The sequence below is a fragment of the Hydractinia symbiolongicarpus genome, chromosome 6, assembly GCF_029227915.1.
Source record: "Hydractinia symbiolongicarpus strain clone_291-10 chromosome 6, HSymV2.1, whole genome shotgun sequence".
Classification (NCBI taxonomy): domain Eukaryota; kingdom Metazoa; phylum Cnidaria; class Hydrozoa; order Anthoathecata; family Hydractiniidae; genus Hydractinia; species Hydractinia symbiolongicarpus.
In genome coordinates, this window is record NC_079880.1 from 24,649,730 (window position 1) to 24,672,038 (window position 22,309).

A 22,309-nucleotide genomic window follows, 5' to 3' on the forward strand; every position below is an offset into this window, starting at 1 on the left:
ATTTGTCTCGCTTATTCATTTTGTTAGTGAATGTAAGTATCTAAAAGCGAGACTATACATAGGTCCTGTTTTAATTTTGCCTTACTTATTACAGGATCAACAAACTTCTTGCCTTTTTAAAATCGCTGTGAAAGAGTGGCGACAAGGTATTTTCCAACCTCTATATCATCTTTGTAAATCATTTTAATCTATATATATTAACATTTACTAAAAGGTACATATCGCTAAACGATTTCTTAGTTAATGTTATAAATAAAAAATTTGTAGATGGGAGCTCGATTAGTCCTCCGAAGACGATTGTCGTACAATACCAAGTCAAACCGTCGAAGAATGTGAGTTCTATCTGTTATTGCATTTTTCAGTCATTAGAATATGGTAGTGTAATGTCAGATTTCTCTTACAAAGTTGTGAATAGCTAGCAAGGAACTTCACTTTTGAGAGGGAATATTCAATGAATAATTTACTCATCAAAAACGATGCCATATTAGTTTTCAAAGCCATGAATCACATTGCTCCTGATTACATGCGCTCAAAATTCCTTTTGACAAAAAACTGTCATAATCATCAAACAAGAGGAGCTTCAAAAAACAGGTTCACACTTCCCTTGGTCAACACGGAATTTGGCAAAAAAGCCTTCCCATTTAGAGCTGCAAAAGTGTGGAATAATCTTCCAGACCAAGTGACCTGTGATGGAAGTCTGCTTTCGTTTAAGACTTCCATCTCTAATGTATTTGGCAAATTCTAATGGAGATCACTTTTGAATTTTTTAATTTTTGTTTTTTATTCTTTTTCTTTTCAATTTTCACAGATTATAAATGTTACTATGTTTGATTGAGCTGAGGCAGTCTAAGGTTTATCATTTTTTGTTTCTTTTTTGTTCTAGTGGCCCCCAGTGGAAACAATCCACTAACTATAGGTTTTTGTGATTTTCTGGGCTAGCCACTTTAAATATTTATTATTATTATTATTATTATTATTATTCAGAATACTAGTATACCATTTTTAATACAGTAAGCAGTGTAGCTACATATGTTTGTCTTCTTATCATCTCGCTTCAACGCGAACATGCCAAATTGTATTTAGCTACCCAGCAAACCCTATATTTGATTGCAACTTTTGACATACAGAGTCAGAAAAACTTTATCAACAAAAAAATATTATATAGACCTTTTGAATATTTACTTATTTTCCGCGATAAGGTAAGTTTTTTCGTATAATTATACCAACGCTACCTACAAAGTATTTCGTTTCGTTAAGCGAATGTCATATGAAGTGCTTTATTTAAAATAAAACGAAGTTCAAACAAACTTTTTTAATACATGATACGAACTTAAACGAAGTTATACATATATACATATACCATACAAAAAGAAATTATACAAACTTTGAACAAAGTAAATTGCTCTGCGATCTTGAAACAAACTTCAAAAGTACTGGTGTAATTGCGCATAATTTTTTCAATACGAAACCAGAAACAAAAGAAGTAAACTATACAAGGTTGACTTCTTTGGGAAAACCAGCAAAATTGCGTATTCATAGGTTCAATATACACAATCCGCGGAGCTTTTTTTCGCTTTTACGATGCAGTTTTCATGATTTTTAAACGCTCTGCAGAGATATTTTTCCTTTTCTACAATGCGATGGTGACGATCCCTAAAGACCTTAGATAATAAGTCCAATTAAAATAAACGCAGTGTGTATAACAAGACGAACTTTATAATTGTTAAAAAAAATTCAAAATAAGGACTATAGATAATAGTCCAAATATAGCTAATTAACGAACTTTGTATAAGCAAATTTTTATATGAACTTCTTTGAAATGATGCCACATACAAACTTTATTTTAAATGATACAAACTTTATTTTAAATGGTACGAACTCTATACAACTTGTAATTTAGATGATATGAAAAAGTTTGTATGAAAAATAAAATGATACAAAAGATTTAATAACTTGATACGATGTTTTTGATACGAATTATACGAAATACTTCAGACATTTTGAGACGATCCCTAAGATTCAGGAGCTTGCTGCAGAATGGTCTTTTTTCAGTTCATTTCGTTTTATGGAGGCTTTTAACTATTATGGAGTGTAGATGGATAACTCTGATTGGCATTCATTTATATAAAGTCATAATGATACCTGTGTGAAGTGTGAAGAAGTAGACTAAAAAAGACCTCACTTCACCTAGAACCTGCATATTTTTGCCTGCCACGCAATTGTTAAAGCCAAAAGTGCTTATTGGGAAAAATGTAAACATTCAAAAGGGTCTATGTTTTGTTATCTTTCACAGCCTTTACTCATTTGAATAAGAGAATATATTAAAATTTGTATATTTGAAGAATTTAGAAAACAAAAATTAAAAAAAAATCACCCAGTTACTACCATAAAATTAAGAGCTGAATCTACTGGAACTCTGTGTTGATGATTGCATGAGAACCTCTCGTCCAAATTTAAAAAACTTGGAATACCAGCTCTAAATTTTTCACTGATTTTATTGTGTTCTATTACAAATTAGGGTCAGTGATATGTTTTGTTGATATGGAAATGTTCCCTTGTATAAAAATAATCTGTTTTTGAACCTCACCGGAACTGTTTACCTACAATAATGTGCTTTGTTAACCGTATCATCAGGGCTTGTAATCGAAAAGTATAGTGTTTGCAAGGGTCCTGATGGTTGATGGTTGGATAGTTCAGACAAAAATTTTTTACAATTTTATAGTTTGATTCGCTACCCGGCCCTAACGCAAATAACTCAAATATTTGTGACGATTTCCTAAACTAAACGAATTGTGATACACACACAATAAATTGTATTTGTCTTCAGGGTGTAATCCAGAAATGTAAAATAACGGCCGTTAAATCCCAAATCGGAATTTTATAAAGTGTTGGTATTTTGAAATTTAAGTTCTTCACAACTTGCATAAAATTGGCCCTAAGTCCTATATTTTGCATTAAATATAGTACGCTCTTTTAATAAATTGAGAAATTTGGGATAAATTTAAATTTGAAATAGCTGTTTCACGGTCACTGAGAACACTGGATTATACCCTAACGTGTTACATCTGCATCAACATCTTGCTCCATAGAGCTGATTGGACTGTTCTCTTTGCATGCTTTATGCTTTTTTAAAGGGGCTCAACTCGAATCCCCCACAAAAATCATAAGAACAACGTTAACAGAAAATGAGGCTAAAAATAAATACAGCCAACAGCTTGCAATAAAAACAAAGAAAATGCAGCAGTTCTAGATTTTTTTAGAAAAAATTATTACTTATCTGACTGACTCAATTTTAATTGGAAATAGCCCAAACTAAACATATCTTGAAAGTGCCACACTTTCAGCTTTACATAGAGGCTTGCGAAAAGAACTCTGTAGGCCTCGTCACACAGTTGCTATGTTTAATACGAATAATATGGTGTGTTGCTATACAGCTGCTACTTTAACATGGATTAGAAAATCCCAATGTACCAACAACCTTTCAAGAAAACAACCCTGATGCTTTTACACAAAATATATTAATGATTTTGTATAACAAAAACAAGAGAAATAAATGTCTTTTGTTGGTGGCTTATTCAAGAACCATGTGTAAAGTTTGGATTTTTTAACTAAGAAAACTATCTGTTTTCTTTTAGAAATTAACAGTTGCTTTACACATGGTTCAGCATGGCCAACATGGTTAACGACAATCTTTGCAATAAAAGCTTAAAGACTTGTTTTAATCATATTCAGTCAATTTTCAATGATCAAAATAGCACATTTTTAAACCAACTGAAAGATCTACAACACGAGGTTTTAGGTCTGAGAAAGGAAAATAAGGATTTAAGAGAAAGAAATAATGATGAAAAATCTGAAGTTTTTAACCAGGAGATGATAATTAAACTTAAGCAGAAAGTTGATCAATTAGAAGAAAAGTTAGAACAAAGTTATTGTGAATTAAATAAGTGGCATCAGAAATGTGAATCAGTGAAACAAAAATGTCAGAAAAAAGTCAAGGAGTGGATTAGCTACTTCGATTACATTCAAGCTAATTGTGTGTGTGATTTTGGAAAGAAATTACAGAGCGACTCATTTCCAGGAAATTGTAAAGAGAGGTTAACAAAGTTGTCGGAATCTGATCATACGATTTCGGATATACGAAACACGTATCCAGGTGTCAATAGAAAACATACTAACCTAAGCAAGATTTTTATGTCGCCAATCAAAACAACTAAGGAGAACAGCATAATTGCTTTAGCTCCAATGACTGAGCAATATGACGATTCTGTGGGGCACTACGCTAGCACACCTGTTGTAGTAGGTGAAACAGAACATCCTGAAGCAGATTATATTGAAATTGGGAGTGATGATGAAACTGCATGGTTGAGTAGTCCTTCTCTCATAAGTAATAATTTCCCATTGCGTGATAACAAAAACAATTATCCTCATAGCAGTTCAGTAAATACGAATAAAGATGTGATATTTGATTTTAAAAAACCAACAACGCTCCCACTAAAGCAGTTGGAAACACCCAAAGGACCAAATGTGAAGAAACACGTGTTAGAAACTAGTGCTGATCTCTTCAGTGATACATCACCTGTTCAAAACTGTTCAAACCAATCAAGAAATGTGGACCTAAAGTCTAAGGTTTTTACTGCTGGTACAACTGTTGAGACTGTGAAAATTAGTGAAAAACAAGAGGTAGATAGTTTTTTAAATCAATTAGTTGATAAACAACCATACAAGTTCAGTGAAGTTGTGCGGAAAAAAAATGATCGTGAAAAACTTAATGGTTATGATTGCAGAGAATGTCGGCAGTACTATGCAGATGATAACTTGACAGAAGAACAACTAAAACTGGTCCTGAAAAATTGTTCTAGGCATAGACATCAGTCCACACCTCCACCTGATACTCCCGAAGACTTTTGGGAAGTTGGTTTTCCAAATACGCAAGAGTGTATTGACAAAGGTTTAATGTTTGACGAAAATCAGACACTGCCTGATTATGCTAAGCCAGTAATGCGAAAAGGAAAAAGCAGAAAGCGAATAAAGTATCAGTAACACTCAACGTTTTATTATTTAATTAACAAGGTTTAGTTGTTCTGTCTTAAGTTGCTAAAAATTCTGTTGTAAATGAAAATAGTTTGTTTCACAATTTTTTTTATATATATATAAAATAAATAAATAATTTTCAGATTTTAATTATGTATTAATATTTTTAAATCAACTTTGAATGAACTTTTCAAATTAATAATTAAGAAGGCTTTGCAATTTTTCAGATCTCTTTTGACTTTTGCGAAATTCAAAGTGGTCATATATTTAGAAATATGAATGTAAAGTGCATTATTACACCCAACATCAATTTTTGATAAACTGATCTGTAAAGTTAAAATTGTTAGTGTATTTTAAATTAATACTAGACTAAATACTCTGTTTAAGTTCATATAAACATTTCTGGTTATGTTTTCAACAACAACACGTATTGTGGGATATGTTGTGATATGGTATGGTATAAGCATTGGAGAAACAATTTGTAACAAGTCATTTTTTAATGACTACCCCTATCCAGTTACAGTTTCATTATCACACATGCTTGCAACTGTTATTCTGTTGTACCCAATCTTGATACTAAATGATTTTCCAGAAATTTTAATGAACAAATCAAATGTTAAGTATATTGTTACGTTGGGTGTTGTGAAAGTGTTTGTTAGTATATTTTCATTGGTTAGTATTTTAAAACTATCATTGCCTTACTCACAAACAATCAAATCGTTACAGCCAATTGTGACTATTGTGCTGGCTCGTATTGTGAGCAGTGAGCAGCAAGTAGATAAAGTTTACATTTCAGTGTGTCTGATCACAGTTGGAGTTGCAATAGCTACGATAACTGAATACACATTGGTTGTCTCTGGGGTGTTTGCATCGTTGATTGTTGCTGTATTGAGTGTCATTGGAAGTTTTTTTTCCAAATTGTTTTTGACGAAGCTGAAGATGCACCCATTCGTGTTGTTATTTAATATTCATGTTGTAGCTGTTCTAACAATACTACCCATCTGGTTGGTATCTGAATTACCTTCGATGCTACAGGATGAGTTACTATTAAACAGAAGTAACCAAATACAGTTTCTGAAGACATTTACCACTCAAGGTGTTCTCAGCTTCGGTTCGCATATTACAAAGTTTTTGGTGATGAATTTAGTTAGTTCTTTAACGTACTCTGTAATTAACGTTGGCAAGTCTTTGTTCAAGATTTTACTTGGTTTTATTTTTTACACAGCAAATTGTTCTATTACAAATATAGTGGGTACAGTGTTGGCTGTGTCTGGCGTGGTGTTGTATAACAAAACTAGAGCTGAACTAAATAAAGAAAAACTAGCCTGATTTGAATTTTATGCGTTTTAAATTTTTTTTATATTTTATAGCCATATTTATTACCGTTGAACTGTTTTCTTGCAAACATTCTAATTAATGACAAAACTCCTTACAGAGCATTAACTCAGCTGGGATAGTTGCTATCAAAAAATCTCATTTAGATTCAAATGTCTTCTGTTCTTTATTATTTTATACATTTAGTCTCAATCACACTATTTAAGCCAACGATTATTATTATAGGCAAAGATTTTAATAAATTAAAATCTTTCGTTTATAAAATATATACAGTTCTGTTAAAAGTTATTTAGTTTTATATGTAAATAACTGTGGGAGTAAATTGAATGCTTTGTCATTAAAAGAAGAGAGGGTCGTATGAACCTGAACTTGAGAAAGTGTTGTTGTTTTTTAAGTTAACATTTAAATATCATCCTAACTTTTCTGCATGCAATAACTTAATTTTTCGCAATTCTATCCTGGTATTAAACAGTCTGACCATATTGCTTCTAACTAGCATCCAGGTGGTACTGACGTACTGTTAACAACCAGCTAACAGTTGAAAAAGTTTATAGCCAGTTTTGCAATGTTACTGTATTATAAAAATTATTCATTTTTTGTCTTTTATGTTCTTCTCCACAAAAGATCGAAGACTCCAGGTATGTCTCCAATAACCAAGTTATGTAAATTCCACTTTAAAAATTATTTTGCTTATAAATATGACTACAAAATTTTGTATCAAACAAACTAAAATGTATTAGAGAAATGGGCAAGAAAAATGCAGACTGTATTTGTATCCGTCGAAGCAATTTCGTTGTGGCTTTGCGTTACAGTGCCAATTTCGTTTTGAAGAAAGGAGCTATGAATGAAAAAGATGGTTTTACAAGCTACATGTTTTTTTCTAGGTGGTAAACTAGTATATTTGTACACAAAAAAACCTGGTGCAACACCCAAATGTGGAGACTGCAAGGATAAACTTCGTGGAGTAAGTTAACTATAAATGAAGTATCAATTAGTGCCGAAAAAAGGCGTTTGTTTTTGTATTTTTGGGGGTTGCGGAAGAATATGAAAATTTAGCAAAACCGAAGTACAAAGTCACTAAATTTTATCGTTGATAAGAAACTGTATTGACGCTGCTTGGATAGTTGGTGTGTTCCTGATGTTTCTACTTTTGTTCTAGCTTAAAGCTTCCCGACCAAAGAAATTAGCCAATCTGTCCAAGACGAAAAAGACAGTATCTCGTGCATATGGCGGATCAAGATGTGCAAAATGTGTGCGTGAAAGGTGAGAATGCTTCTTTGTGTCGCTCAGAAAAAATTGTGTAGGAGGTCCTAAGAGAAAACCAATCAGTACTTTTTTTAAATTCAGTCACGGAGAATACAGGAATTTCACTGCAGATTATAAAGGGAATTTTTTGGCTAATGAGTTACATTTTATGACAAACTTCCCTAAATTTTTATGGAAAAAAATAATTTGTACAGACGTCTGCACGAGCACAGTCTTACTTTAGTTGTATGTTTTTTTTGTTTTTTGTTTAGAATCATTCGAGCTTTCTTAATCGAGGAACAAAAATTGGTCGTACGTGTACTCAGGGCGCAGCAAGGCAAAGGAAAATCAGCATAAATTTCTGTGTAAAATATTTAAAAACACCAACAAATTTGTATTTATTTTTCCTAATCGTGTGCTATGTATTCATCCCAAACTCTTGTTTACTAGTTTTTCACGTCCAACTGATTTTCTTTTTTAATAATTATGTTTTCTCAAAGTGTGAATCTGGCAATTACTCAATAACCTTATCAGCGCCTTCCCAAAAATGCACTCATTGAAAAACAGTATAACATGCGAGTGGCTGTTCTTAATCAATTTGAATTTAGTTGTAGACAACACCAAGCTCACTTATTTTCTAATTCGCTGCGCTCAACCGAAAATAACCTTATTTATTTTCTTATTTATTTTCTTATTTTTGCGACAGGGAAGACTCAAAGAACTTCGACTAGTAGTGTAGAGTTTGTCATCTTAGTTAGGAACCGTGTGCTATCGGTAGTCATAACACAATATAATACATCTATATCTCCTACGAACTAAATTACAACCACTAATTTACAATCGAAATGTTTCCGAAATCGTGGCTAAGCCGGATGCGAAAAACCCCATTCTATGGGGAAACATATCCTTAGACCCCAGTGCTACAGCCACTAACCCTCCAAGATTATGGGTATCATTAAAAAATTACACTGTTATTAACAACAACATTATAAACTATTCAAAATAAAACTGCTCATCTTATAGGTAATCAAACAGTTTTAACGTGTACGGTTCAAGATCTAATTGACATGTGAGCGCTTCCATGCCTTGTACGCCCTTTAAACACTTAAAAAACCACGTGACCGGCCTTGGCCATACATACGAAATTCAATTCAATTTCTCTCCTCCACGAACAGTTAAATCATTTTTCAAATTAATTAATTGAAAGTATTGCACCAGCATCCGATTACCTGTGCGCAAGCTCTTACATCTGCTAGATAAGACCATGAAAGCCCCATTTTAACAACTTCTTTTTCGGTGCCCCTGCAATTGCGGATAATCAATCTTACTTCTGCTCCTGAAATTTATGTCCCTGTTGAAGTTGAGGTGTCCACCGTGTCGAGAATTTTTATTCGGCTCTGAGTTTAAAGTTAAGAGTCTTTACTTTTCTTTCATATTTCTATGTCTCGTACGCAAAGTTTTCTTACAAAAAATAATTTTTGTTCACCAATCCTCTGTAAGAAGCTTTTGTTCAAAAAGCTTGGGAATTTGAATAAATTAACGGATGACAGATGGCTTACCCCTGATAGCGGTGTGAAACTTAGGAATTAAGAAAACGTTTTAAGTCACAACCTCGATACTAGGACCTGTAGCCTTTTTTCGATATTAGGATGATCCATATACAAAAACGCGACAGGCCCTGGAATCGAGTTTGTTCAAGTCAAACTCATTGCGCCGACAAGAATTGATAACGCAGAGGTTACCCTCGATCCTTTACCCCGCGTAGTTCTTTTTGTTGCCGCAACCCGCGATGGTTCGTTGGCTTTGGTAATGAAGAACATCGATGGCCTTTTATAACCTTTTTTATTGGTAAACAATAACCACGACGACAGGATAACTAATAAAACTTTTACGCAAGTTGAGGGATCGATAGCTTTTTAACACCATCCCTTCCAAAGGCATCGTAAATCTTTTCTGACATCGGAACGGCGAAAATGTTGTTAGCTTTTTTTTATAAAAGACAACCTGTTTGTGACAGAGGGTTACACCTATTTTAACCCTATTCGGTCCGGGGGGGGGGGCGGATTCCGCCCCCCCCCCTGACGGTTTTTTTTAATAACTCCTGATTGCTTTCTTATATGGCTATGATACTTACTGAGTTTCAACATTTATCTATTAGACACCCGCATGCTAAATTTTTAGGTCCCATACCTTTCAGAGGCTTTGATATTGGCCATTACTCGAAACTACCCCTAAAATCTCTATGAAATTCTTATAATGGGGAAAATATAGTAACTCCTGTTAGGATTATCCTTAGAACTTGAAACTTACAACACAACTTTGTTTCATGAAGAAGAATCATTTTGAATAATTTTGACACGTGACTAATCCGATTTCCCGATTTTGTCGGATTTTACCCGAAAATCGGAAAAAAACGAATTTTAGGGCAATTTTTGGCAATTTTTTATCCGATCCATGTAAAAACCGGAAGATATGTTAAAAAAAATTTATTTAGCTTTCAGAAACTTCAAACAGAATGCAAAAATTCGATGTAGAACAAAAGTAATTATATTTTAAGCAGATAGTGGCATTTTTAACAATTTTCAAGCTTCTGATGACGTCACAGAAAATGTGCTGACGCAAGCAAAAATTTATTGCCGCCATTTTGTTCCTTTTATGAGGTACTATAGGTGTGCCAAGTTTGATTCAATTTGAACAATCCTATGAAAAGTTATTGAGGGGGGGCGGAATCCGCCCCCCCCCCCGGTCATAGTATGTTCGAAAAACCCCGGACCGAATAGGGTTAAATCTTTTCCACACAAATAGTGCGTTACATGTCCCCTAAGTATTGAACGTGCTGCAACAGCTGCCAAAATCGTTACTGAATGCACGTATTAAATGTATCCATGGCTGATTTTTTTTGACTTTTAGGGACTCATGAAACAACACTGTTGAGTTTAGCCAGTTTAAGCGGCAACGTAGTTTACCCGAAAAGGTGTTGAAGCGATATGTCGTACGATCAGCATAATATACACACTGTTTTCATTCTGATGCAATTCTCTCCTCCTTTAAAAATCTCCTTTGTTTACAAGAGTTAAAATAAACATTGCTTCTTTTCAAATTTCGCGCCAATTCTTTTTGCCGTCACTGTGTAGAAATACTGCATGCTATATTTCTAATTCGAGGATGTAATTATTATTGTTTATGTTCTGGAGCTGAGTAATAAATACCTTACGCTGTATTTCTAATTTTCAACCTCTGCGCAGGAGATTTATTCTGAATGAGATTCGAACAAACATCGTATGTTTCCGAATGTCTCGAACCAGCGCTAAAAAAGAATAATGTTGAACAGGAGCATAAAAAACTTTTTAAAATGTTCTGCGATAAAATTATTGTATCGACATTTAAGCATTAAATCCTTTAGTCAAAATGTATATTATAATATTAAAATTTAGGATGGATAGTTATAAAGTTCGATTTCAAATATGACATTCTCAAGTTTACCAAAACGAAAATTGAAGGTAGGTCATCTCTTATGCTAAATCTCTGGTGTAAACACTTACAAACTTGTTTGAGTTAACGAGGCAACAAAAGTTTACTTGCTTACTTTACCTGCTTAGTTTGAAGATTTACACTCGGCTTTTTTTGATAAGCAGAACTGTTCTCAACATTAAAATAACTTTTTAAATTATTAATAGCTTTCTTCTCCAAGAAAAACCGTTTTTGAATCAAAGCAAATGTCCCTTATTTCTTACCTAACTTTTTTAAAAACTTTTAGCTAAATTTCACACCATGTAGACTACTCTCCACATTTTAAGAACTAGTTAGGTAGGACAACCACAACAACTTTTTCAAAAACCACGCTCTCATTTTTATCAAAAAATGCTTCTGAAAAAAGCCATTCAGATAATATGCATGCCCTGGAGACGAGGTTTATATTTAGCTAATCTCTGTATTTCGCGTTATTCGGAGAAATATTCCGAATTTTTTTCAATTCTTTTGGCAACATTCTCTCTGTAATTCGAAAATTTAGTCAGTTTATGATAGCGCGTATGACCATATTAGATTATCAAACATGTTTAGATATTCTTAGATTCCTCATAAGATTTTGTGTTAAGTAATTTGATGATACTTATGTTGACTTTGCACTAACAATCTCGTCCCCAGGGCTTCTTTTTCACTTTTTGATATCTGGCAGCGCGAAAGAAGTAGTACTTCTTCTTTCGCGCAGCACGCATATCAGCGAAAAAGGAGCCCTGGAGACGAGATTGTTTCACTAAAAAAGTTGCAATATTACATTTGCGAAAATTGTGAGATTTTCAGCACTTCCTTTCCAGCAGGAAGGCGGAGATTAATTTCCATCAACCGTATGTGCAAATTCGGAAAGAATACTCTGTAATTGAACTCAATACTGTTAGTACTGTGTAACCAATAGTTTCTAATATAATTATTAAAAATAATTATTTCATTAATTTATAAGTGAGAAATATATAAATAAGAAAAATTGGTTTTATTTAATTGATGTGTCAACTTTATATTTATGCTCATCAAAAATTTAGCAATAAAAATTATGATTCGGTGTTAAAATATATCGCGGATTTTCGTGCATTAAGTTTGAAGAGAATTCTGTAGCAAGAGAAATCACTTGTTGATGTAAGGAAGCTTTTAGATATATTTCGTGGCTTTTTTACTTGTTGCTCATTTTTTTTAGTTCATTTTTTATCATTTTTAATACAGCGAACTCTCCACATTGCTCCAGGTGTACCGCTGATGTTAATTATACAAAATAAATTGTAACCGTCCTTCTTAGCAAATTTTTCGAAAACGAATTCACCGTTTTACGATTTTCTTTTTTGTCTTCGCTAGGGCTCGATCGAGAGTCCATATATTATTTTTTTAATTTTTCTTCCTTACAATTTTATTATTTTGGTTATAGAAATTTTTTAATAACATATTATGTTTGTGAGCAAGAAATCCTGAAAATATGAAACAGGAAATCCGCCCCACCGTGTTCCTGGGGCTTCTTAGACAAAGATGGGTTCCGTTTTTTATGTAAAGAACGTAAAACGTTAGAAGTCATGGGACGAGATTGGAAATCCGCTCTCTGGTTACGTAGAAAATTTAATTTTAGTTATTGTCAGGCAGTTTCAGCGCTTTTAAAACAGAAGCGTGTTTGCGCTGTCTAAACATGCTGTGGGAACGGAAAGAAAACAAATCAAATCAAAACGGGAGTCACGTGTAAGATTCGACATAAAATCGTCAAATCGAGACGTTTCCGCGCTAAAAGTTTTCAATATACACCATCCCGTGTTTCATTAAAGATATCAGTGCTTTACAAAAGAGATCAAAAAACAAGAAAAATAACTCTTTCATTTTAATGTCACGTTTCTTTATTATTTGACTCTTTTAGCGGTACAAACATTTGAAGATACGCAAAAAACGCAACCAACTTCGAATCATGGCGGAAACTGAATACGAGGCATGCTCGCAGAACGATTCGATAACTTGCATGAATGTCACTGAAATATCTTTTATCCTAAACGATTCTAACGAAGCACATAATCCACCTATTAAAGAGGTTTGTTTTTATGTCTTGTTTACTTATTTTTTCGTCCAAATATTACTGTAGAAATGGTTTGTATTAGCAAGTTTGTCTTGCTCAATTGAAAAGTTGCGTTGTCAAATGATTTGGAGTCATCTACTGGCCACATACTAGTTAACGTACTAGGTAAGCCAGTCAGACTAGTCTATACGTATCTTTGGTGTAACGTAGCAGATGATGAAGAGACAGCCGTTTTGATGGAATCCTAAGCGATCCTAAACTTCTTTGAATTATTTGTGAGAAATGAGTAAACAGAATTAATTTTCGCGGTGATTGATCAGAAATAAAATGTTTTTGTGATCTAATAGATTTCCTGTCTGTATCTTCTTCTAGTGTTAATTAGGTGGCTATATTGTGCAATTAATGAAAATGCGAAACAAAAATTAGTTCTCTTAAATGAGATATAAGGTTTTATTCAACTAGAACTGTAGGCCATTTTGAGTAATTTTAGTAGAAGTTAAACATCCAGGATACACTCCAGGCTGAAAAAAACTTAACGAGATCCAGGGGTCAACTATTGGAGGGTCTTGCGTTTTTTATCAAAACACGTGAGCAATGCTTTCACCTGTCAACTTATGTTACGGCCTATATAATTATAGAAAGTGGAGAACGGATAAACAAATCAATTTTAATAATTGTTATATTTCTTCTTATTAAAATTATTAATAAGCATCTTTCATTTCACACAAAACGTTATTTTCTCACCTGTAAATCCGATTCGGGATTTCTTTTATCTTTTATAAACTTAAATGAGTTGAAACACTTTCGTGAGAATGTAACATGAATAATCGCAATAAAAGTTACTGCATCTTTTCAGAAATTAATCGTTGGAATAATTATTAATTGATTAAAATAAAAAATAATCAAAATAATGAATAATACAAGAATTTAAACAATGAAAAAATTAGATAATGAACAGCCTACACGATTTTATATAAGGACCAGAAATTTTCAGCCTGGAGCTGTACTTAATTTTTGAGACTTTCACAACCTGATTTGTTCTTGTTTTGTTCTTAATAGTAAGAACACTACTTCAGAATTTATCCTTGTTCTTAATTTTGGATCTATTTTCTCAAATTTTTTCGGAATTACAGGTGTTTTTGTTGCTAATGCAGCGCTATAATTGTGTTTATGAACAATCGAGGCAGAGAAAGAAAACAACCACACCACAAGTAATCGTTAGTTTGAGCTTGAAGTTGTTCTTTTTTTGTTTTTATGTTTAGTCTCATAATCTAATTAAACTATGTTTTTACTGGAGGAAAAAAAAGTTTTTTAAAGGGCTTCCAAATTTGTAAGTCGCTATCTCTTTAATAAAAAGGTCTATCCAAGTAAACAAGGGCGTTCTATAAATAGACAATAGTTCTATAATTATTTTATAACAGATTGAAGCATGCAATCCTGTTAATGAAACCAACGCAGCATAAAGAAATAGCAACTGAGAGAGAAATTCTCCAAAATTTAGTGTTTGGCCATCTGTACACATTTTTTGTTTTATATAAATCGTGAAAAGAAATCCGACAACTAAGATCTCTAAAATTTTATGAAAGTAACGTCCAAGTAACAACTTGTAAAAATTAGACTAGCTTTTCCGGTTTTAGTTCGAGCCTAAAAACAATGGTAGATACTCGATATCGTATTGACCTGTTTTCATAACGGACATAAGTTTCTCGTTATTTTTACGTTTTGTTAAAATATGATTTTTGATTTGTTATTGCACGTGGTAAACAGTAAATTCAAAATTTGACCCAGAGGAATAAGAAATATCAACCTCGTCCCCAGGGCTTGTTAGGCTTTTTATATTTGGACGGCCTGTGGATGAGGTTGAAAAATATATTTTTTATCTATTTTTGGCGTAAAAGCATAAAGAAATAGAAAAACGAAAGCACCAAATAATGATGTTTGAGTGGCTAAGATGAATTTAAGAAGTTATGAATTCTTACTTTCCGCGTCGTAGCCTTGTAGTAAAATGCAGAACAATGTGGGTTTAATCCCAGCCAGGGGGGTATTATTTTGGGGAACTATTATTCATAGGAGCGTTTTTCTATTGGGAATAGTCCTGTCACCATTTTAGGGGCGTTTATGTTCCAGCTTTCACTTTGGTTTTTTTCTCAAGAAACATACAACAATATTATGAAATCCACACTTCTGTCGAGAAGTATTAACACGTCATAAACCACGTGACGGCCAGAGTATTTGGACACCATGCTGCGCTCCATCCGTGTGTATACATCCATAACATTCCCACAAACATTATTTTTACCGTGTTCTTCGTTTGAGTTTATTTTCATAACCCTAGTTGTCAGACATATTTTATTTAAATATTATAATGAAGAAACAAAGCAAATCACATCCTTATTATTATTTCGTTATCCATTATTAATAAGCTCCCAGAGGGAGAGTGTTTAAATCATAAAAACGCGCGGCATGAAAAACTGGGAAAGGTACTTCAATGGATTTAGACTTCATAACGTATTTAGACTCGGTAAACATTGGAAATTTAAGCATATACATATATAGATCAACTTAAATTAGTAAACTGAAGAAAAGAAAAGAAGTTTGTTTTAAATATGGATCAGCATAAAGTTTCTTGCAGCGATCAGGTAGGATACTATGACCATCCTTTCATACCTTTCCTGCTTGGAATGTTAATCTGACAAGTTTTTTTGTTTTGTTTTTCATTGCTTACGTATGCATTTTCTTGCACGCGTCTGAAACGCTTTGCATTTACAGTTTTTCCTGGTTATTAAATCAAGAAATATGGATTAGATTTCGTCTTCGTTTTTTTCAAATGACTTTTTCTGTTTTGTGGCTTTCTGTTTGGGAAGAGCCTATTGAAGAGAGCAATGCTTTGGACGATCTAGCGAAGTTCGCTTATTTATCAAAATGGTGTGCCGTGATCTTAAGGAGAAACCTTTGGGTTAGCTAAACTTCCTAATAAAGGGTCGAAATAAGTTTATAATAATCAATGATTTTGCGAGAATTATGTTTTTAAGTAGTAAATAATTTATTATTTTTGTTTTTTTTTGTTTTGTGTTTTGTGTTTTATTTTCTCCTCTTTATTCTTTCATTATTTTCTTTCTTTCATTTAAAATTTCTCTGTATCTCTACTTCTTCCATTACCTTTCGGTAACAGATACTTCAAACGATGTACGAGAGCTGTATTGTTTGAAGAAGGAACAAATAACAACAAAATTCCAAAACTGAATATTAAATTTTTCCACATATACAAAAAAACAATTAGTTTCTAAATATTTTGTCACATTTTAACAATAAAAAACTCCCAAACTGGATTTTGTTTTTTGCCACACATACAAAATAAATTGTTCTAAAATTTCGTTACATTTTAATAATAAAAAGAAGAAATCAAGTTCCCAATCCGCCGCTAACACCCCTCAAGAGATGGTTCCCATGTAAAATAAAAGTTTGTTTCCCTGCCAGCTGTACACCATTTCAAGCAGATGTCGAAAATAGATGTCGCGAATATTAACAATAAGAGTAACATCTTCAATTTTTTTGATATGCAATTATGTTAGCATTATAGACATTGTTATGAATAAAACAGAGTAGAGAGGTGCCGAAAGCGGTTTGTGACATTCTTTAGTTATTAGTATAGTAGAGAAGTTAGTTATTAGTACAAATCGATGAGATGAAAGTATTCCCATGTTTACAATGTCAAAAATAGTATGAAATTTTGTTAGCATACTACGAATACTATAATAATCTGATCTTGTGTCGTATTTCAGTGCAAAAAAGGCTCTAAATACAAAGTTTATGATAGCGCTCAGTTGTATAAAAATTTGTCTCACTTTCACATCGACTTCTCATGGTCAACTACCATCGGATATTTGCTTTGTCGCGTCACCGTTCTCTTATAGAAGGATATGTTTACTGACTTAAACTCATTTTCCTAATGGCTATTCGAGCCTCAAGCCTTGAGTCTTACTATTTCGAAATATACCTAATTATAACATTATATCGCTTGCATTATTATTCCCTTAAAGAGATGAAAACATTCAATCCAGATGGCTTAATAAAATTAAAAGTCCAAATACTTGAATATAATATCTGGCTTAGCATTGGCTCCATTTAAATCTATTGGAACTTACAACATTCTTAATGTTTAGAAAATAACAAAGAGGAATTTTACAAAAAACAGTGTAAAAAAACAAACACTATATCGGTCCCTTTTATGTGACGTCGCATATAGTAGTGCTGCCAAGTGTCGGTGCAAAAAAGTTATATTCTAAGTTTTGCATTTCTTAAAAGAAGAAGTCTTTTTAAAGTCCGTTGTTCGCATAATAAGTGATATGTTTTTGCTGCTAACCACTGAAAGTCAAAACAAAACTCCACCATAGCGCTTATTTTTAAGTCTTGCTTAAACGTTTCACATATAGTTATAACCCTCTCCTTCGAGTGCTATTTTGTTATTGTTGAGGCACTTAAAAGGAGACAGGCGTCTCCAAAGCTTAAGTAGTTAGACTTATTGCTTTACTCACTCATATTGCTATAATACATATTACTACCCTGTAAACCCTGCAAGATTATTAACACAGTCATCAGGCAGTTTCTAAAATTATTTTGTTATAAGACACCACTTGTGATTAAATTCACTTCAATATTTCCTCAGTTGTTGTAATAGTTGTGTCACACTCTTTTTCATCACGAAAAACACGATCTATGATACTATCTTTTTTTGCGACGGCCGTAATTAAACAACGGCCCTAGCGCACCTTCAAACTTCCAGACAAACAGCCCTTACGCTCTGTCGCAAAAACTAGCATCCTGAAGAGGGGAAGGGGCGTAAACTACGTATTGTACAATTCCAACTTTCAATTTTTTCAAGTTGCTCGTGAAATATTTATGCTTGCGGCATTACCGAGGGTCATCCCTGGGTCATAAAAAAATTTCACACTTTTTAACACACCTGAACAATTTTTCTTATATCAACAGTGTCTGTAGATGATTGAAAACAAAACACTCCTTGTTGACAATATGCATTCATTTCTTTTAACAAATATTTATTTGGCTAATTTGTGTACTTATTTGTTCTTTTCTCTGCTATTCTCACGAAGTCTAAACCTACCGTAAATAATACTTCAATACAAAACTATTATTCGCTGTAATAAGGATTCCAAAGCTTTCTCAAATATCGGGGATATTATGGAACCCTTTATTACAGCAAGTTTTCCTCGATACTCCTCCACTCTCCTCCACTCTTCAATTTCATCGACACTCCTCATTCTTCTCGACTCTCTTCGATTCTTGTACAATTTTATTATTCCTAAAAATAGGAAATTTGTGTAATGTTATTTAATGTGCGTAATTTATTTAAAAAAGACAAAAGTCAAACAAATAAATATCCACATAGTTATTTTCTAATTCACAAGCGAGTATAACCTATAGTTCATGATTAAAAATAAAAACAAATCTATAAGGCAACATTGTCTTTAGGGTCCACTATTTCATTGCCGCCAGAAAAGATAAAAGATGTTCTAGGGACAAAGCTGGAGATAAGTTTTAAATTTGGGTCTGACTTCAGTGACATACTTAAAAATTGATTGAAATAATATTAGCACTAATTTATTCTTCATGTGATGCACGGACGGAAAACATGGAAGACTTAATTATTATTTTAGTTGAGTTTAGACCATTTGTACTTGACGCGTTGCTTTGACAGGGGTCAGACACGTCATTGCAGAATGAGAAAAAAAAATAGTTATATTGTGGATTTATGGTTCGTGTATCAAAAATCATAAGAACTCCACTGCTTAACCCGTGAGTGCTTTAAAATGTTTCGTAACGTCTTAAAAACGCTTCTCTTTCCACCATCTTGAATAACAATCTCTTTTGTTTTCCTTCCCTCTGTGTTATTACGCTCTTGTTATAATGTTTGAATCAACAAAAATTGTGGATTAGTTCTTATTTTCATAACGAAAAATAAATGTTGCAAAATCATGAAATCCTTATTTTCAGCCTCGCATCCAAAAGCGCTATACAGCTTTTCCATTATTCTCAAAGAAAAAAATGTATAAGTGACACTGGAAATTAGGTTGTCTTGATGCTGTGACAAACGTCTGTGTGTACGCAAGTGCTGCACGTTAGTAAGAAATACTTGCAACCTCGCTACCATGACATGTCAGCTATTTCACCTGACACGAAATCGTGTACTTTCTCGATTGGAAAACATTAATAAATTATAACAAACAAGTTATAAATATATAACTTTATATTTGGTGTTAGTTCTTTATGCTGAATCATGTTTACATGCCATCTTTATTCAACTGCTCAAGGTTTAGAAAACAATCTATCATTTATAATAATGTACCCTCAATAATTTAATCACTGTTGGAAATTGATTTATAAAGCAAGGTCAAATAAATTTGTGTCTTTGTTCACGTGAAAACATGAAAGTTCGCACATAATATGTTTAAAGTGAGTGTGAATGGAATTATTTTCTCCCATTAATTTCAATTACAGTGATGTTCTTACCGCAATGACACTGCTGCTACTTGTGTCTATTTTGGCCAATTGTTTGTGGGTTACCCAAAACCCAAATGAAATATCTGGCGATTCACTAAGTAAACTGTAGAAAAATAAGCGTTATTAAGTGTAAGACCAAATGGACCACGTATATATTTATATATAAAAGACCATGGACCAGTCGTCTCACATTTATTTATTCTTTATTTCGAATTAAAAATATTTTGTTTATAAAGTTCCTTTTTAAATTTAGCTACAAATATCTACGCAACACTTAGCGACTTTTTGCATAAATTAAATTGATTGACAGTTGGTCCAAATTGGCCAATCACAATTCGTTTTTAAAAGATAAAACTAACTTACCGAGGGAAAATTTAAAGATGAGCTCGTTTTCTTTTTGAATGCGGCACTTGTTTTTGCATCACGCATTATTTTAACAGAGCTAAAGTTCCTCTTTTGTTATCTGTGAAATAGTAAACGTGATTTAGGGTCTTTCCTTCTAGTATGTACAATACTGTAATTTGTTTCCACAGTTCTTCATTAAACAGAGATTTTTTTAAATATTGACCCGTTCCACATCTCAAATACTCTTAGTTTGTAAAATATACCTCGAATATCCTTTAAAAATAGGATTTCCTTTTTTTCGTCCTTCTCAAATCTCCTTACTTTTGGCTTTACAGCCTGCAGTATGTTTTTAATTTGGAACTGCGTAGAAACGCTACATGGGTACAACATTAATCTTTTCTCCACTTACCGCAACACTTTTAATACCTCTCTAAATGTTCTAAATTTCTTTAGAAAAAATAAAAAAATTTTTATTAAATCTCCTTAATGTTTTTATTGAAAATACCATCATCTTCTCAGGAACATGGTAGTTGTCATGCATTTTAACCTAAATTGCAAAAATTAATTAAAACCGTGATCTGTAAAAATTAAATTATGGATGTCAAAAATTGAAAATACATTAATTAACATTAACTTTTAATTATACTCTCCATAACTGATAATATTATAATACACTTCATTTAACCAATCAGTGGTCTAGAATTAACATGCTTTTGTGTCTGTCCACGTATTTAGAAGTGATGTCTGAATTGTAACATTAGCTATCTAAACAGTCGCATCACATGTATGCACATGTTACATTGTGAAATATTAACAGCTAGTATCAAATTTGTCGTCATGCATACAGAGGTTTGTCATTTGTGTCATCTTCCATTTTTTGTTGCGTCAATAAAATATTATCGCCAGCTAGCATGTTAAGGCATTGTTTTTTCTCGATATGAATTACGTTTCCAACAATGTCATTCCTAGGAAACGAGGTACCTAGGAATCACATTGTTGACATAAGTAGCTGTCAAAGGAGAGTGGGAAGGAGGCTGTATCCATCAGTTTCTGTGTTTTTTGAATTTCCGCGCCCAAAGGCGTAGGAAATTCTTTAAAACCGTCGTTTTTTCTTTTGGAGCATTTTTTGAGAAAAAATCGACCCTGGGATTTCACGTTCCTCTGATTTTTTGTTACCTAAATGTCATTTTACGCCAAAATTGGTTCAAAAATTAAAACTACTTTATTTTCCACAATATTTGGCACAGTTAACAAAAAAAGTATACTGAACATAATGGTGACATCAAAATTTCTATTTTTGGACACCTTTAATGTCATTTTAGGCCAAAATTGGTCCAAAAATTAAAACTACTTTATTTTCCACAAAATTTGGCACAGTTAACAAAGAAAGTATGCTGAACATGATGGTGACATCAAAATTTTGATTTCTTGTTACCTAAATGTCATTTCAGGCCAAAATTGGTCCAAAAATTAAAACTACTTTATTTTCCACAAAATTTGGCACAGTTAACAAAGAAAGTATGCTGAACATGATGGTGACATTAAAATTTTGAATTTTTGCCACCTGAAATGTCATTTTAGGCCAAAATTGGTCCAAAAATTTAAACTACTTTATTTTCGACAAAATTTGGCACAGTTAATAAAAAAAGTATGCTGAACATGATGGTGCTATCAAAATTTTGTTTTTTTGTCAACTAAATGCCGTTTAAGACCATAAACGTTTCAATCGGAAGACTTTCAACCATGAATGATAGGCTATAATTTTTGTTCGCAATTTCTTTTAAAGTGTGAGTTTATTATGACACGTTTCGTTTTGTTTGCGTTTGTTGTAAGATGTAATGTCACTTGTGTGTTTTATCTTCAGAGCTTCATGCACTAAACCTCTTCGAATGTTTGGCACGATAACAACGAATTAGCAGATTGTCATCAAATATTTTGGTAGCGAGCAGAAATTCTTAGAGCCCCCAGGGCTTCTTGTTTATTTTTTTATTTGGGTGGTAGGAAGGGGGTTAATAACAATCCAATTCTCGTTATGTTCCATGTGTTTCATCTTTTCTCAACTGTGTAAAAAAAGGTATCAATGCTTCAATGAAAACTTTCTTTTTTTCTAAACACACCCCTTGAATGAACACATCTACAAAGATTTTACTTTTGTAATAAACACATTAAACGCCTCCTTCTACTGAAAGCTTCTCCCTAAATAAGGGCGTTTATAAAAGCTCAGAAATTTTTTGATAAATAAATAAAGCCAATTTAAATTAGTATTGGAGTAACATTATTTCAGACACAAAA

At 32.8% G+C, this 22,309-nt stretch overlaps 3 protein-coding genes across 3 annotated transcripts in view; all 3 read left to right on the forward strand.

Annotated features, from left to right (window-relative positions):
* The first annotated feature begins 65 nt into the window (after window positions 1–65).
* LOC130647771 (60S ribosomal protein L34-like) lies at window positions 66–8,002 on the forward strand. Its single transcript, XM_057453732.1, has 6 exons — window positions 66–146; window positions 268–332; window positions 6,991–7,004; window positions 7,251–7,330; window positions 7,526–7,629; window positions 7,884–8,002. Exons 2-6 carry the CDS (start codon window positions 268–270, stop codon window positions 7,966–7,968), a joined length of 348 nt encoding a protein of 115 aa, XP_057309715.1. The 5' UTR covers window positions 66–146; the 3' UTR covers window positions 7,969–8,002.
* LOC130647770 (uncharacterized) lies at window positions 363–5,181 on the forward strand. The gene has a single exon (XM_057453731.1). It carries the CDS (start codon window positions 3,667–3,669, stop codon window positions 5,038–5,040), a length of 1,374 nt encoding a protein of 457 aa, XP_057309714.1. The 5' UTR covers window positions 363–3,666; the 3' UTR covers window positions 5,041–5,181.
* A 2,955-nt stretch (window positions 8,003–10,957) lies between the features above and the next one.
* Window positions 10,958–22,309, forward strand: part of LOC130648227 (uncharacterized) — a 33,421-nt gene continuing 22,069 nt past the window's right edge. The window contains exons 1-2 of the mRNA XM_057454264.1: window positions 10,958–11,111; window positions 13,001–13,168. Of these exons, the coding sequence (XP_057310247.1) occupies window positions 11,076–11,111; window positions 13,001–13,168 (204 nt within the window). The 5' untranslated portion in view covers window positions 10,958–11,075. The remainder of the gene's footprint in view (window positions 11,112–13,000; window positions 13,169–22,309) is intronic.